Source organism: Rousettus aegyptiacus, unplaced genomic scaffold, assembly GCF_014176215.1.
Source record: "Rousettus aegyptiacus isolate mRouAeg1 unplaced genomic scaffold, mRouAeg1.p scaffold_m13_p_6, whole genome shotgun sequence".
Classification (NCBI taxonomy): domain Eukaryota; kingdom Metazoa; phylum Chordata; class Mammalia; order Chiroptera; family Pteropodidae; genus Rousettus; species Rousettus aegyptiacus.
This window is the reverse complement of record NW_023416309.1, coordinates 27,710,681-27,726,017: the sequence shown is the minus strand read 5'-3', so window position 1 is coordinate 27,726,017 and position 15,337 is coordinate 27,710,681. Positions and strand designations below refer to the sequence as shown.

General features: G+C 31.9%; 1 protein-coding gene across 1 annotated transcript in view; it reads right to left on the bottom strand.

Annotated features, from left to right (window-relative positions):
- PCDH15 (protocadherin related 15) overlaps positions 1-15,337 on the bottom strand; it is a gene marked incomplete in the record, with an annotated part of 701,567 nt that overhangs the window by 269,303 nt on the left and 416,927 nt on the right. The window contains 1 exon segment of the mRNA XM_036222126.1: positions 8,095-8,207. Coding sequence (XP_036078019.1) covers positions 8,095-8,207 — 113 coding nt within the window.

The window sequence follows — 15,337 nt, the reverse complement described above, 5'->3', positions numbered from 1 at the left end:
CCAATTTGTCTCAGGCCTCATGGCTCCAATTTCTTCTTTTACCATATTACTCTCCTCACTCAATATGCTCTGTCCTTTTCCCAGATATCATGCCCATTGCTATCCTCTTCTTAAGTAAAACCTTCAATACATAAAGGACAAAATTTCTCAACATTACCCCTCTATTTAAGTAAAGGCTGCTTATTCACCTTTCGTGGAGACTGACTCTGAAAATTGGAAGGTCTACCCAGCTACCCAGGATTCATGGAGATCCATTTATTCCTTTATTTCCAATTCTAAGTTCAACGCTCAAGTAGATAATGAAGAGTATTCGCTCTTGAAAATTTTGCTGGATGGCTAAATTTATACTTCTGTTTTCTTTTTGATTAGAAATTACATTCACTTAACATTTTTCCTAATCACTTTAGATTGTTAAAATTAGTTAAGCTTTCAACTAACATTTATTGCATTCATAATATTATTAGTTTATAACTTTCAAATATGAGGCATTTAGACATGTTTGCCATGGAACTCAAACACAAATTACTTGGCCTTTATTTGGAAGCAAATGTTCATACAACTTCAAAAATTTCCTTGTATGAAAATAATACAAATGGAAAATGTATGATTGTGGAACACATACCTCCTAAATTAGCCGCAATAAAACACAAACAACAAAACAAGGGGACACATAAAACTCTTAAAATTCTAATTTTTTTTAAAAATGATGCTTTAATCCAATTATTTAATTTCCTTTAAAACTTACAAAAGTAAAAGTTCCAGTCAAGACAGCAAAGTAGGGAAATATGCTTACTTCCTCCCATTACTACATACAAATTATAACTAAACTATATAAGAAGCATTACCGAAAATTACCTGAAGCCTATCTGAACAGAAGTCCTATAACTAAGGATACAGAGAAGAAGCCACTTCGAGACTGAGAGGACGAATAGAGACATGTAACATTTTGATCACACATCCAGATTGGAAGAAATATTTCAGCTGTTGAGGTTTCCCCTGAGGAGAAAGAGGTCCCGGATCCACACCGGGCTCCCAAGCCCAGAGTTCCAGTGCAGGAAAGAGAAGTCCCCATAACTTCTGGCTGTGAAAACCAGGAGGGATCGTGCCAAAGTGGGACAGAGGGCTTCTGGAATCTCTGGCATACCTCTTAAAGGGCTTATGCACAAACTTACTTGCTCTGACTCACTCATTCTGAGCTTGGAGCAACAGCTTGGAAACCCATCAGGGACATACGAAAAAAAACCCCGAATTGTCTGGCTTAAGGGAGAGGGCCCTTTGTTTTCCCATCCAGCAAAGGCCTGTTCTGGATTCTGATCCCATTCTGACAGTTTTCTCCCAACTAGAAGAAAATATCTCTAAAGTGCCTTATGATATTGGTCAATTGGAATAATCTATCCAACGATATCCAAAAAAATAAGATCTTTAAGTGGGTTATTTTTCGGAGCCTGGAAGGTAGTGGGAGTTTAATGTTTCTTTTATGTACCAGGCTGTTCTTGAGAAAAATAATAGTAGTTAGCATTGTTTAGCTTACAAGGTTTTAGATATGCCCTATTTAGTTTTAATTTTCTATACAACAACCAAGAAGCTTACGAAGAAAGATTACTTGGGAACAGTCGTGTATAAAGGATTTATGTGTGTGAAGGGTGTGGAGTGGGAAGATATGACAAGGACTGCTCTGTAAATGGCTTTTGTTTCAACATTTAAGAATATTTGGACTTGCTGTTGAACTCCTATAATGATCTTTGCAGATAAGAGGCCCTTGCCAAAATCAAGGTACTGTGGTGAGAATGAATAAATTGCTTTTCTTCTTCCAAGAAGCAGTAGGTCACCTTGTGAAGAAGGAAGGAGTGCAAGTAAAATATCACCTCAGTGTATCTTTTGTCAGCTTGTACATTTAGACAGTCGCTATATTCAATGGCTATATTCTATTTCTGTTCTGACTAACCCAGATGAATGAATAACAGTATAAGAAGACATCTAATATTTTTTCCTTTATTTATTTCCGTAATTGGCATAATAGTCAAGTAATCCAAACTAGTACTTAGAATTTTCAGAAATGTGGACAACCAGAATGAAATAACATAAAGTGTTCTTTTTAAAGAAACAAAAATAATGTTTACATGGCAATCTAAAAGATTTTATAGAACAGAACATAAAATTAAAATAGAAGGAAAACATTTAGCGAACATGTCAAATATGTCCATGGATTTCCAAAAGTGTTATTTATTCAGATCTTGAAAGGATTGTTATTTTATTATTAATGAAAATTAATGCTTAAAATTTCTGTGGGATTATTTTCTCTAAATTGTATAAAGGATTTTCTCTCTTAATGGATTCAAACTTCTTTACCTTACAGATCTGGTTATTGGGGCAGAGGAAGTGAGCTTATTCTTTATTGACCTGCCGAACTAAGATGTGGAGTATGTGTGTATTTCATTCTTTCAAGAGGAATACACAATAGGAAGAGGAGTGCATTACTAGATTATTTCCAGAATTATGAAAGTATGTCATCCATACCATTTGTCTTGCTTCTTGTGGCTGGACTATATCAGCTCTGATATTTTTTTCCTCTCCTAGCCCTGGCTCACTGAAGGCTCCTATTCAATCTTTCCTAAAGGAAATATCCCTGCCTTTCTTTTCTCCTCTTTATTTCTACCTTTTTTGATAAATTGGCAATACTTACACTACAGCAGAAAGAATAGTAAGTTATACTTTACAAAGTCTTTAACAGAGTTAATGAATTTGATAGTTTTTTCATTATCATGGGATATGCCATCTCTTTTATTTTAGAAGTGATGACTGATGATCTGTGACTTGTTACTCTGTCCTTCTGCCCCTGATACCTGTGATCTTTCACATCTACAAAGTTCTCAGTTGGAAATTCATGTAGGGGGCAAATTGTCAAATGACTTCATGACAATATGGAGTATAATAACCATTTTTATTTATTTACTCACTTATTTACTTATTTATTTTAGCATTACTCTATTGGTAATGTAGGGAGATGGGAAGGATACAAGGAAAATAGGCTAAAGTTTAAAAGATGTATGTACAATGATGGGCTATGACAATGAGAACTAGAGAACTGCAGTGAATATGGAGAGTGGAGAGAAATTCAAGAGAAATTCCCGAGGTATCTGGAAAGAACTTGAAATGTGACTGAGTAGGGACATATAAGACAGATACCTAAAAGAAACTGGGAGCTCTCAGTTTGGGTGACTGGCTGATTACAATTATTACAATTATTATTAATTGAAAGAAAGAAGGCTTAAGGTTTTTAAAGGACATATATAGTTTACCACATTCTTAATTTGATGCAATTGCTTAATACTTAAAGCAGTTATACAACCAGTAATTAGAAATACAAATGTTGAATTCAGAAGGGAAATAATTCTGAAAGCATAATTTCCATACTTGTGATTTTCTTGAGGCAGAGTTTCATAGATTTCTGCCTCTCAAGCAAAATGTCAGGCACCTAAAAAACTCTCAGAAAAAAAAAAAAAAACTGGCAAACTGAAAACTAGCAAATGCTATATACCTTAAAAACAGTGAACCTGAGCTTTCCATTGAATCCCTGTGAAGTAAGTATAATTGAGATTATTATTCAAATAGAAGCTAAATACTTTCTAGTATTGTGGCATTAGAGATTCATGCATATGATCGAGGGTTGTAGTAGTGGTTTTCTTAGGCCTCAATCATTCTCAGATTCTGTTGTCCTTTGACTCTCAGGTTACTAAAGCAAAATAAATAGCAAGGAGAACTGGCACATGGCACTAATATTTAATCACCAGTTTCGATTCTGTGATTCATTTTTCATGTCGAAAATATATATTTTCTTTAGGAAAAAAGGGAATTTTATTAAAATGTACTCATACATGGCTTTAAACTATGTCTTACCATAGGTCTGGCATTTTTTTCCAGTGATTGAATCTTTTTCCAGAGACACAAATAAAATTTCATAAAATACATACACTTTCAAATGTGCATATTTAAATAGTGAAAATATAGGTAACCAAATCCAGCAGCCTTAAAATATTTACTGTACCAGAGAAAACAATTACGACAAATATTTATTGAGGACCTTTTATGTACTATACATGCATAAAGGTAGGGGCTTGGGCCACAATGTAAAGAAATATATTACAATCTTCCTTCCTCTAATGGATGGGAGGAAATAAACAGGCAAACTAAATATAGAAATCAGAGCCACCACAGGGAGGAGTAGGATGCAAGGAGGGGCTTCCACTCAGTGGCCACACCCTTTCATAGAAAGTATCCTTTTAGCATGTGAAGCATCAACAAAGCATGAATGTGAATTACATTGTTGATATGGAAAGGAAGGAATAATTCAGGAAGAGGGAAAGCATCTATCTGTAAATGCCTGGAAGCCAGAGAGAGTATGGTGAGTTTAGGGCCCTGCAAGTGGTCTCTTATGGCTAGAAGAGAAAGTATGCAGGATGACTGATGAGAGCTAAGGTTTAATGTGGCCATGATGTTGGGAAAAAAAGAAGTTAAAGGTTAGCCTGATGGCAATATGAGTAGGTGAATGAGAAACAATAGGAAAATCAAAAAGATCATAATACAATGATGTTTATGATATCATTGTAACCCTTGCTATAGTTGTTTATCAAAGGGATTTAGATATAAAACACGATTATCTTTGAGCAACTGAAAGACAGTAAATTAATAATAATTTATCCATTTAATCTTCATATTAGGTTCTCAGAATATAAATATATCAACTCATAACATTTTTAATAAATACTGCACTTATAATAATTAAGGCGAATTTTCTGGGCCTTGTTATAGACACTCCATGCATGAACCAATTCATTATTATCTAGAATTGAAAATGTGATTTCACATTTCTATTTCACAGTTGTTTTTTGCTTTACAACTATGGTGATCGCATTACTGTTCATCTAAAATGGGCCATTTTTGAGAATAAAGAAGTATTATGAATAATTATACAAGGCCAAGAGGCATAAATATCAATTATACTGGGCAAACTAAATTCTAAGAGTCTTATTTACAATGTGCATTTTATTTTAAAGTTGTAATTAAGTGATTACAATTATTTAAAATTTAGAATAATGATTGATATGAATCATTTTTCCTCTTTTAATTGACATGTTTTAAAACTTTTATATTCTAAAGTTGGTGAACTACTCCATTTTGTCTTTTGAGTTTAACCTTTACATTTTTATTTGTCAGTATAGTGAATAAATCACTGGCAGAAACAGATAAAATGAAAATGATAAATCTCTAATTCATGACAACTACCAGTGTTTTAATGTGCATATAGCTTTTTAAAGCAGAATTAATTCTTCTTCAAAGTCTAAGAGAAGATACTTCATTTTATTTTTCCTTAGCTTTTGATACAGAAATTTGGATTGAGTCCAATAAAACCTTTCATGGCCAATGAAAAATGAAGCATTATTAAAATAAGAAGAAGGGAAGAGGGTGGAAAGCCAGATCGTAGTATTTCAATGGACCCCTATACAAAGCCACAATATTAAGCTATTATTCAAGCAGGTGACACATTATTATTCTTTAAGATAGATATCTTTGCTTATTATCCTCTTGCCTGCATGTAAAACACAAAATTTTAATCTAATAATGTAGAAACTTCTATTAATAATATAAGGTATTATTAAAAATGAAAAAAATATGGCCTATTTTAACTTATTTTTGTTTCTGTAATTGATGGACTATTTCACTGTAACCAGGTTATACTAGGACACCTGATTTTGATAATGAAGGAAAATAATGAATTTCAGGTTTCAAATGAGGCAGGTTTGAAACAGTGCTTTGTCAAAGTTTCTAATTCCCACAGAGTGAAGCACCACATGGCTCCAGGTAGATAGACAATGGACACACATTTTTGAGTTTTATATTGTCCTATGCTAAAAAAAGATGTAGTCAATGCACGAAGATGAATCTCATGCATGACCATTATAAACAAATGGTGAAAGAAATCTTTTTTATTAAATGACTCCCACACCCTTACTGAATAAAATCCAAAGAAACTGGTCTAGCTCCATACCTCATTACCTCGTTAACTGCTTCTAGCTGCTACATCATGCCTCCAAATATTTACTTCTGCTCTTCCTTATGTTCGAACATCTTTCCCACTTTTATTCACTGGCCAAACCATCTAAAACAACAAAATTTAGCCTGGGGAAACTGCCAGAAATCTTCCTTGAGCCCCCAGATTAATTTAAATGTGCCTGTTCTGCACTTCACCAGCACTTGTTATATTTCCTTCTGTTAGCAGTTGATATGTTATATTTGATTTATTGGCTTATATAACTTTCCCATTCTAGGCTACAAATTGTATAATGACAAAGGAACATTAAATAAACACAGGATCTGGTATGTATAATATAATCAGTACTAACCAAATATGCCCTAATTTGCAGTAAAATTAAGTGCATGTCTATATATTGTTTACAGTTTCATTGACAGATAATCAATCCAGACAACCTATTATTTCTAAGCAACTGCATTTTGGTGAAGTGAAAAGAGCACAGCTTTAGCTTAGATGAAAACCTAAAATTAAACCTGAGTTTTGCTGCTTATTAATAATGTAACTCTTAGCCAATCACTTATTTTCTCTGAGCTTTAGTTTTCACATTTGTGCTAATTAGCATACTGCTAAGGTTACGGCTACAATTTAATGAAAAAATATCCATAAAACACCTTGCATAATATACATTTTCAGTAAGCGTCCTTCCTTACTTCCTTTTTCTTTCCACTTTTGAATTTTAAAAAAATTCCATAAGTTTAATTTAAAGAAAAGCTTTTCTGTAGCTTTTTAAAAAATGAAATGTAACTTTTATTGAGATAGATGAGAACTTATTTGCTACAATATTTGCTTTTAATAATTTAATTTTTCAAACAAGGCAGAGAGAGACATAAATATTTGATTACGAAGTTTCTACAATTTATAAAACTTTAGTTTGAATTAGTTCCTGATTTATTTGACTATACTTATATGTGTTTTTTTTTTTTTAATGAGCCCATTCGTGACATGGCTTTGGCTCTTAAATTATTCCTTTATTTTCACCCCTCAGTGAATGATTGAGGGCTGGATATCTTTCATCTTCACAGAAGTTTTTGGAAAGTTTCCATTTACCACCAGCAACCAGGTTGAGTTGTGACAATTTGAAAAATATATCTGAGCTATTTGCAAGAAGTGAAAGCCAAAAGTGAACATTAAAAAGATTCCTATGATCTATAGTTCTTTTTTTTGTATATGTAGGTATGAAAAAGTTATATAATACACACTCAACTTACTGTATCCTTTCTAATGTCCTTTTACTTTGAATGCCCTTCTTCCATCCCTCATCACTATTTGATAAATTCCTACTCTTCCTTCAGTTCCAAGCTCAAATCTTATCTTCTCAATGAAGTCTATCAGAATTAATTGACAGATAATGCACGTTTCCATAATACTTTTTAATTTTTTATTATTAAAAAAATTATAATGCTAATTGAATTATCCTAGCTTTGAAATTTTTCCCCTAACTTTGGAAAATTTTCCCAGCTTTGAAATATTTTCCAGTCAAGGATCATTTTTCAAAATTAAAAAAAAAGACATATAAAAAATTTCTGGACAAGCAAGACATTTTCTTTTTCTTTTATGTTAGAAAGAGCAATGACATTTTAAAAAATAATATATTATTAAAATAAAATTATAAATCCACACATTTTTAAATATATTTATTAGTTAAGCATTTGCAGATAAAATTCCTTTTAGTGAAAAAGATGAAATGTTAGAAGATTTAAAAAGAATAGAATTCAGAATTATATACATTAGATTAGGGCATTTATCACATACAAAAATATTCAGTATTTATTACATATAGAAATATTCAATATTCAGAATCACATTGTAATATAAAAGTTTATTTTAAAGAAAAGCAATGATGTATTAAAACTGTTGCACTTCACTTTTTTAGTGGAAAATTGACTACTTGCTGTCCAAATTAATTTTAATTTTTATAACACTAAAGTACCTACAGTAGCCTCTATAGTTTTCATTGATTTGCAGTTATAAATACAAAGAAATAAGAAATTAGTTTACTTTACCTTAATAACCAAATCAAATTTCTGGTGAAAATCTCTGTTTACTGGCTCCAGGAGACTAAGTTCTGCAGTCCTAGGATGCATATGGAAAAATCGTGGGTAATCCTCAGGAGTCCCTGGAAGACATTAAGATTTCAGTGCATAATTGAGAACAATTAGTAATATGTGTATCTACTATATCTATTTCCCTTCATTAACTAAGTGATAATATCACAATTTCATTAGTAAATTAAGTTTCAAAATTATGCAGTCTAGGGAAAGCAGATGCAAGTGTGCTATGTAATTAATTTGTTTATAAGTAAAAGAATGGAACACATGTCTTGTTTGGTTGATTTTTCCAAATATATTTTATTAAGAAAGCTCTTTAATTATTTAAAACTTCATCACATGAAAAGAGGTATTAGGTGTGAAGAGAGCAAATTTTGAATTCTAAAATTATATTTTAATGGTGCATAAATCTTAATTATAGCCTGCATGGTCTCTCAAAATATCCTGTAATAAACGATGACTATTAATTTTTACCAAATATCAAGATATTTGGAAATTAAAATGAGCATATTCTGTTCTAGCCGGGCAGATATTTTTCTCAAGTATCAAACTAACTACATCAACTGTATTAAATAAAAATATTTTAAAATATTACATAATATATTTTGATGATATGTTTAATGTCTAAAGACAATATTTTTAAATGCAAGCATTTTAGTGAGTAGAAATATATTTGTTACAGAAATTTCCTTCAATTGTATCATTATTCTTTGTATACTGCAACATTATTTTTCCCAAAGTGAAGAAAAATAGACATCAAATTACATAACTGTAGAATAAATGCATTTGGCCAAACAATAACCATGAGAATAAAGCAGCATGGCTTCCAATTATTAAAGCTTACTCTGTGTAAATGCTTTATATAAGTAATCATCAATAACTCTGTAAATCATTCCCATTTTAAAGAGGAAGATTTGAGAGCTTTGATATATGAAATAATGTGTTCAAGGTCAGAGACAAAGTAACACAGAGTTTGCATTCAAATCTAGTTTGCCAGAAGCCAAATATATCCCAAAATTAGTTAATTGGTATTACTCCTTGTTTCGACTCTAAGACCAAAAATAATGTGAGGGGGCAGGGTTGGGAGGTAAAAAAAAAAATTACACCTATAAAATATACTTGAAAATCTAGAAATAGTCAAAATTGCACATGAGAATTTAACATATGATAAAGGAGGCATCTCAAGACAGAGGAAAATCAATTTTTGAATTGAAGCATTTACCTAATAGGAGAGCCATACAGAAAATAATAAAATTGCATCCATTCTTCAAATAATACTAAAGTAAACCCCAAATGGAGAAGATATTCATGCACGATAAACAATAAAACAATATAAGTGCTTGTTATAGATGAAAACACGAATAAATTCTACACTGATGTGAGAGAAGGCATATCTTTCCTAACTATGGTTCAAAATCAAGAAGCAATAAATAAGAGATAAATTTGATGACATTACAAAATTACAAGGCAAGATGCAATAAACAAAGTAAAACCACAGTGATAAACTTGGGGAAATAGTTGCAATTTTCATTAGAGACATATCCCTAATCATATCCCTAATATATGTAGATTTATGAATTAAAAAAGAAAAAGATCAACTAAACATTAAAAACAAAAGGTTTGAGCTAGAAAATGAACAGATAGTTCACAGAAAGAGAAAGGTAAATGACCCTTGAACATATAACAAGATGTTCATCTTTCTATATAAGAATGGTAAATTCAAATTAAAACCACACTGAAATTCCATTCCTTACTGTTAGATTAGCAATGGTCCCAGGTAGACACCACACTCTATTGGTGAGACTATGAGAAAAAAGGCACTTTCAAACATTTCTGGTGTTATTCAATTATTGTTATAAAACCTTTGATGGAGAATTTAGTACAATCTATAGTATTGGGAGATTCTGGGAAGTGTAGGAAGGCCAGGAATGTATCTCTCTACCTACATAGAAATTCCATTGGTAGAACATGCCTGATACAAATATTTTGGAATTCTGGAGTCTACTGAAGTCTTGTAAATTCCAGGGGAAGGGTTAGAAAGTAAATTGTGACAAATTTCTGTCAATTACAGCTCTCAGCACAGAAGTTCCCTATTCCCCTCCCCTCGGCCCCTTCACAGGAAGTTGTTTACATGTTCCCAAAGCAGTTTACTGTGGAGAGCTGACCTAAGCTGATAAGGTCCTTGCAGTCTGTGAGGGCAACCGAGGGTTGCCTCACCTCCGCAAATTCCTCCTGAGAACAAGATGGTACAAATGTAGCTGCAGGCAGATAAACAAGTTGAAGGTCATGATAAAATGTGTCTGGGGAGAAGTAGAAGAAATGGTCTTGCTATGCCTAAGGGAAATTGCTTATACCAGCAATAGTATGTTCTTGTAAAAAAACAGCTTGCAAAAATAAAACTGCACCACTGCTCCACCATCAGTGAACAGTGGACCTCCTGATCCCAGTTTTCTGTCTTCTTTCTTTTCTTAATTTTCCACCATTCTCACTCAGGTATTTTTCTAGAGCCGCGCTGGACGCGGCAGGATTTACCGTTTGCTGGATATGGCAGTTTGCATACTGCTTGTGGAAATCAGGGTGGGCAAAAAGGACCCTGACCTCCAAATACTAGAGATCTGTATTCTGACGAGTGCTTGTTGCTTCTACTCACAGAAGTGAAAGAAACCATTGTTATCACACCTGGTATCTCCCTTTATTATTGCAAGCCCCTTCCCTTCAGCTAAAGTAAATTCTAAGGGATTTAAAGGGCCGTCATCCTTTTTTCACTCTTTCTTTTTTTCTTTTTCTTTTTCTTTTTTTCATTTTGGAAGCCAGGCGTTAAAAACTAGAACATTCAAAAGCAAGTATATGTGGAGGAGGTGGTGGATTAGAAAGTCACTGGACATGCCTAGGGAAAAGCACAGACTTAAAATTTTGGAGAAGACTTTAAGTTTACACCTGTAACCTTTTTAAGTTTACAACAATAAAATAAACAAAATAAGAACATGAAACACAAATACCTGGAAAAGTGGGAGAATTTGATTTTCAGACTTACCATGTAATTAGGTTAAAATGTGCCATTTTTAACAACAAAGGAAAACCCCACAAAGTGTACAAATAAACAGAAAAGTATGGCACATTCAAAGAAAAACAAAATAAATCAACAGAAACTGCTCCTGAAAAACACTTATTGGATGAACTACTAGATAGACTGTAAAACAACTCTCTTAAAGGTGCTCAAAGAACTTAAGGAAGACGTAGAGAAAGTCAATATAATTATTTATGAACAAAGTGGAAATATCAATAAATGGAAAGAAAACCTAAAAAAAAAACTATAAAGAAATTCTAAAGCAAAAAGGTATAATAATTGAAATAAAAAATTAACTAGAGAGGTTCAAAGGCAGAGTTGAGGTTGAGCTGACAAAAGAAAGAATCAATGAACTCAAAAATAGGGCAATGGCAATTACTGAGTCTGGGCAATAGAAAGAAAAAAAAGATTGGACAGAGGTGAACAATGCCTAATGGATCTGTGGGACACTATCAAGCAGACTAACATACATGTTGTTGGAGTCCCAGAAGAAGAGAAAGGGGCAGAGAGAATATTTGAAAAACTAATGGCTGAAAACTTTCTAAGTCTGAAGAAATATATAAATATAAACATCCAGTCAATGATACATGTAAGATGAATTTAAAGAGACTCACTCCAAGACACATTATAATCAAACTCAAAAAAGACAAAAAGAGATTCCAGAAAGTGGCTAGAGAGAAGGGACTCATCACACACCAAAAAATCTTAAATAAGATTATCAACGTATTACTTATTAGAAACTTCGAAGCTCAAAGGCAGTGGGCCAATATATTCAAAGCACTAAAACAAACAAGCACCTGTCAAAAAATTGTCCTATATTTGTATAATTGTCCTTTAAAAGTACCAGAGAAATTAAGGCATTCTCAGATAAAAGCTAAGGAAGTTTATTACTACTAGACCGACCCTACAAGAAATGCTCAAGGGAGTACTGCAGGTTGAAATGAAAGGAACTTGAAGCAGTAGGAAGAAATAAAGATCTCAGTGAAGATAAATACAGGGGCAATGATAAAAGATAATGTTATAGTAACAATAGTTTGTATCTCCACTTTGTGTTTTCTATATAATTTAAGATACTGATGCATTTAAAAGAATAATCAGTGTATGTTTTTAGGCACACAATGTATAAACGTGTAACTTTTTGACTTCAACAACTGAAAAGGTGGGAATTGAGCTGTAAAGGACCAAAGTTTTCTGGTTAAGCTGGTGTAATAAATTCAAGTTAGAGTGCTATAACTTTAGGATGTTAAATTTAATCTTCATGGTAAAGACAAAGAAAAATTGTTATAGAATATACACAGAAAAATAAGAAAGGAGTTTAAACATTTCACTACAAAAATTAATAAAACAGAAAACAGTAATGCAGAAAATGAAGATAAAAAATTAATAAGACATGGAAAACAAAAAGCAAAATAAAGAAGTCCCTCCTTATCAGTAATTATTTTAAATGTAAATGAATTAAACTCTCAACAGATAAAGATTGGAGGATTAAAAAAAGGGATCCATCTATACGCTATCTGCAAGAAACACTTTACATGCAAAAAACACAATGGGATGAAAGTGAAAGGCTGATATGCTACAGTATGGATGAACATTGAAGACAACATGCTAAGTAAGATAAACCAGTCATAAGAAGACAAATGCTACATGAGGAATGGCACTTACATGAGGTACTTAAAGTATTCATATTTGTTGAGACAGAAAGTAGAATGGTGATTACCAGGGATTGTAGGGAAGGGGAAAATTAATTATTTTTTAATGAGTATGAGGTTTCAGTTTTAAAAGATAAAAAGAGTTTGGAATACAACATTATGAATATATTTAATACCACCGAACTGTATACTTAAAAATGGTTAAGATGCTAAATTTTGTTTTGTGTATTTTACTACAATAAAAATAAATGGTAAAATCATATTAGTATTTACTTTTTGATGTGGAAATTCTACTTTTAGGAAACTTTTGAATTATAATAATATAAATAACCACCTAAATATACCTCAATGGTGGTCTGGTTAAATAAATGCTGATATGTCCTCAAGTGGATGTAATTCAAATGTAAAAATAAACAATGAATATCTTTACCTATAGAGTTATCTTTAAATATTTTAAATGAGAAATTGATTTGGAAAAAGCACATATAGTAATGTTAACCTTGAATATGAACATATATATGTAAAGATAAATCATAACATTAAAAAATTGTTACATGTGAGCAAGAGGGAATAAGTTGAGGGACTAGACATTAAAGACAGATTTAATTAACTATACTATTGTCTTTTATTTTGGAGCCATAGAAATATTATATACTATTATAACACACTAACATTAAGGACATCTCGAAAAGTTTTAAAAAAGCGAAATATAGCACATCAATCTAAATATTCAGTTGTTGACACAGACACAGACAGAAAAGAACTGTCCTAGATAACTTTAAAAGATAGGAACTTGAGGTTACATCCTTAGTAAAATATAGCCTAATAACAAAAGAAATTACTAAAAAAAAAAACCAAACTGTCTAAAATAATAATATTGTTAGTATTATTCTAAGATAGTTATGGAAGTGTTTTGCAGTAAATGAGCAATTACGTCGTATCCTAATTCTGTCATTCTCAGTGTTGAAAACTGGATCCTTGTCATAGAAAACTGAATTGCCATAGAAATTTATGGAAATTTGAGGCTATTCTCCAAGTTTTGACATTGTAGACATACAGGAATTTATGTTCAGTCTCAGTCAAATATTACTGATGAATACACCTACAATTTCCTTTGGTAGAAGAAAAGCAATTATAACATACCTCCAGTTGATTTTCAATGAAAACCTTTGAGTGACCTCTGAATATTGAATACCTCACAAAAGCTATTATAAATGAAGTATAAAATGTGAAAGAAGTACATGTCTAAGTATAAGAACCCTAGAGATTCACTTAAATTCTCATTTTAAAAAAATCGATATTCATTCCATTTAATGAAACTACACATAATTCATCTAAAAATGTTGCTTCTACCGAAACACCTCCAAAGCTCTGGGGTTCTTGCCTTGACTTTTAATTTTGGAGTTAAAAATATTATAATTCTACTTCCTGAATAGTCAATTCATCTACTACATCTTTTATATAACTAAAATGTTGTCAATAATCTTAACTATGTTTTCCTCTATGCTTTAAAAACAATTTCTTTTTTGTAACAAATTATCCCTAGGTTCAAATCTATATGATAGATACTACCTCTAATTTCTTGTTATGTTCTCCCATTAGTTAAAAGTTTATCATTTTCCTTTAAGCTATTACATTTTCTTTGTGTATCTTTGATAATTCTAATTGAAAACAGTAAGCTCTCTTTGTCCCATTTCCACATCTTTTAATATCACCTAAGGTCTAAGTCCATTGTCTTTATAAACTTCTGTTTAAGCTCTTTCTGATGAATAATAAACTTCCTTTTTTTTTAATCCAAAATATTGACAAGTCTGTAACTCACCCCCCTTTGAAAAAAATCTCAAATTATCTTTTAATGGTCTTAAAAAAATTACAATATTAGTAGCCGAATTTTGAACTTAGGAAAATTCTACAAAGATATGCATTTTTATGGCAGTACTTCTAAGTGTGTACTTCTTGGTCTAGATGCATCAGAAAGACCAAAACCCTACCCCAGATTTTCTGAATGAGAATATCTAAAAAGGAAGGCCTGGAATGTGCACTTCGGATGATCTCAGGTGATTCTCATGCCCTCTAAAGTTCAAAAACCACCACTGTTGGGTAGATGAAATGTTCATATCTGTAATTTAAATATAGAAGAACTACAAAAGCCAGAAACTGAATTTTTCCTAATAGTACCACCATTTTTCTGACTAGGCAGGTTCAAATCTCCCAGTTCCTCGCATACAATTTTCCATACATTGTCCAAGTGATTCTTTCTTGCCTATATCATTGTCATTCACTCCTACATGATTCTTTTGTATAATTCTACTTTCTTCTTATTCAGAGCCTTCTTCTTTCATTCTTTTACCACTGTGATAGCTTCCTAAATCTTCTGACATTCCATTTATTTATCATCACAAGTAAATTTCTAAAATTCTACTTAATCTCTCAATTATGTAGATAAAATTCTACCTATTGTTTACTGTAGTCATTCCCAAAG